At 38.3% G+C, this 2,857-nt stretch overlaps 1 protein-coding gene across 1 annotated transcript; it reads right to left on the bottom strand.

Annotated features, from left to right (window-relative positions):
* Nucleotides 1-286: 286 nt before the first annotated feature.
* On the bottom strand, nt 287-2,324 carry LOC148877851 (uncharacterized). Its single transcript, XM_088970644.1, has 4 exons — nt 2,099-2,324; nt 1,771-2,013; nt 1,352-1,446; nt 287-805 (listed from the first exon to the last, which is right to left on the bottom strand). The coding sequence occupies exons 1-4, from the start codon at nt 2,322-2,324 to the stop codon at nt 287-289; spliced, it is 1,083 nt and encodes a 360-aa protein (XP_088826770.1).
* Between the last annotated feature and the right edge of the window lie 533 nt (nt 2,325-2,857).

Raw genomic sequence — 2,857 nt, 5'->3', positions numbered from 1 at the left:
TCACTAGTGCAGTTGCAGTGAATTCGGGCCCGATTGTGACTTCGATGCAGTCCGAATATATCAAAACTCAAAATAGTAAAGTTGTATAAATTTTCCTTATCTTTCCAACGCATTTTGAATCATTTTAATCGGAGTTCTGACGAGAGAGTTATGCTCAATCTACCACACGACACTGAAACTGTGTAAAATGACCCGATTAGCCTTGTTTCTCACCTAATCCATCTTTTCCATTAAGTTCAAAGATTTTCTGTGCCACTATAAACATCTATCTTAGTCTTGGATGTTTTTAAAATGGTCTTCCTAACAGAATATGAGTGGTTTGATCACCATTATCCATATCAATGACATAAAAATCAGTAGGAAAAATCAAATCATTTACTTTTACAAGAACATCCTTAACTACACCCTTAGGATAGGCATTAGATCTATCAGCCAATTGAATCACTACACCAGTTTTATTCAAAGGTCCAAGTTTCAAAGAAACATATATAGAATATGGCATGACATTAATAGAAGCTCCTGAGTCTATCATGGCCTTCTCAATTCTAGTGTTACCTATCATGCTGGGGATAGTGAACATAATTGGATCCTTGCACTTTGTAGGGAGTTTTCTTTGAATAACTGTAGAAACATTCTCCCCTACTCTCACATTTTCACATCCTTTTAGTTTTAGTTTCCTCTTATGCAATTCTTTCAGGAATTTAGCATAATGAGGTACTTGTTTAAGAGCATTAGAAAGAGGAATATTTGCCTCGCATCTACGAAGTCTCATAAAAATCTTTATACTACTCATCTTTTCTAGAACCTGCTAAAGCATTAGGAAAATGAGGTACCGATTTATAATCAGAAAGAGGTGGAAACTTATGCTTAGGTACTTCATCATCGGGAATGATATCTTTATCATTTTCTTGGTTCGGCAATGCAAGGGCTGCCCTTGTTGGAGTTTCGAGCTCTTCATCACTTCTCAAAACGATTGCACTTACATTTTCTTTTGGATCACAACCGTTTGAGAGGGTAATTTCCCTGAACTTTGCGCCTCTAACCGACTAATTACTGTTGCCATTTGGCCCATTTGATTGTCCAAATGTTGGATACTGGCCTTTGTCTCTTGCTGAAATTGCAAAGTGTTAGTGGCAATAGATTTCACAATATCCTCTAAAGAAATACCTGAATAAGAATTTTGGGCTAGCAGTTGTCTAGGGGGGTGCGGCTGATATTGTTGGAAAGTTTGGCGGTTTTGTGGATTCCCATAGCTGAAATTGGGGTGATCCCTCCACCCCGGATTATACGTACTTGAATAGGGGTCATATTTCCTTTGCGGTTGCCTTGGAAAACCATCTGTCGGATTTACTTGCTTGATTGGCTCCTCTTGAAGAGTTGGGCACATATCTGTTGGATGCCCTACTGTCAAACATATCCCACAAGCCTTCACCGTTTGAATATTGCCTGCAGCCATTTAACGAACAAGAGAGGTCAGATTTGCAATTTGTTGTTCTAGGGAAGAGATATTTACCTCATTAGCATGCTTTGCTAGAGGGTTAAGCCAAGCCGCCATATTTGCAATCAGATTTCTCACGACCTCGGGAGTTTTATCTACTAAATCCCCTCCACTAACAGCATCGATCATGCTCCTATCAGTAGGTTGAAGTCCCTCGTAAAAATACTAAATAAGTAGCTGTTCGTTGATTTGATGATGGGGATAGCTTGCACATAACTTCTTAAAGCGTTCCCAATATTCATGTAGGGACTCCCCGTTGTATTGCCTTATACCGCAGATTTCTTTTCTGATATTGGCCACCCTTGAAGCTGGGAAGTACTTTTCTAGGAATAGCCTCTTCATTTCAATCCATGTGGTAACACTCCCGGAAGGTAGATAATAGAGCCAATCCTTAGCCGAATCCTCTAGAGAAAACGGGAAGGCTCTCAATTTGATTTGCTCTTCAATTACCCCCATGGGTTTCATGCTCGTGCATACCACATGCAGCTCCTTCAAGTGCTTGTGAGGATCCTCACCTGCAAGACCATGAAAAGTGGGCAAGAGATGTATCAGATTTCAATACAAAATTAGCATCAGCATCTAAAGAAGGAAAAGTTATGCATAGGGATTGCTGATTCAAATCAGGTGCAACAAGCTCTTTCAAGGTTCGATTTCCGACCATGATGTCCTCTTCTCTCAAATCAGATCCGCTAACAGATAGAGAATCGGAGGCTGGATCATTCTCCTCAGAATGACTCCGAGGTTCCCTCCTTAACCTGCGCAAAGTCCATTCTATTTCTGGATCGTACTGCAATTCACCTTTCTTAGAGAATCGAGTTACAGGCATAAATTAGGGAAAACCTAATAAACCCTAAACAGCATACCATAAAACAAATAAAAATAAATAAAAAAAATCTAGAACAATTAAATAAATATATAAATGAATAAAACAAAAAATAATCTATGCTAAAACACAAACAATCAAAGTGATCTATAGAAAAAAAGGATTTTTTTTTTGGAAATTTCAAGAACTAAACAATGATCATGAGAAGCACAAAACTGACTAGAAAAATTCCCTAGCAACAACACCAAAATTTGGTGTGTTGTCATTGGCACCCAAAAATAAAACCTATACTCGTGAGAATAAAATGTAGTAGTGTCTATTAGACAGTTTTGTATGCCCTTAGCTTCAATCAAAATGATGTACTTTATGAGTTTATTGTAAATTAATAAAAGTGCATATTTGATTCATGTTCCCTTGGTATGTTTCTGTGTAATACCCTTAAACTGGAAACTTAATGAGACTTGTGTTAGTTTAGAATGTTCACAGCTAGTGGGTAGGTTTGGGGAGACCTATCCTGACAAGGCTGACACTGTGGT

The sequence above is a fragment of the Nelumbo lutea genome, chromosome 1, assembly GCF_056320005.1.
Source record: "Nelumbo lutea isolate HS-2025 chromosome 1, American lotus-T2T, whole genome shotgun sequence".
NCBI classification, from domain to species: domain Eukaryota; kingdom Viridiplantae; phylum Streptophyta; class Magnoliopsida; order Proteales; family Nelumbonaceae; genus Nelumbo; species Nelumbo lutea.
This window is presented reverse-complemented; position numbering and strand designations above follow the sequence as displayed.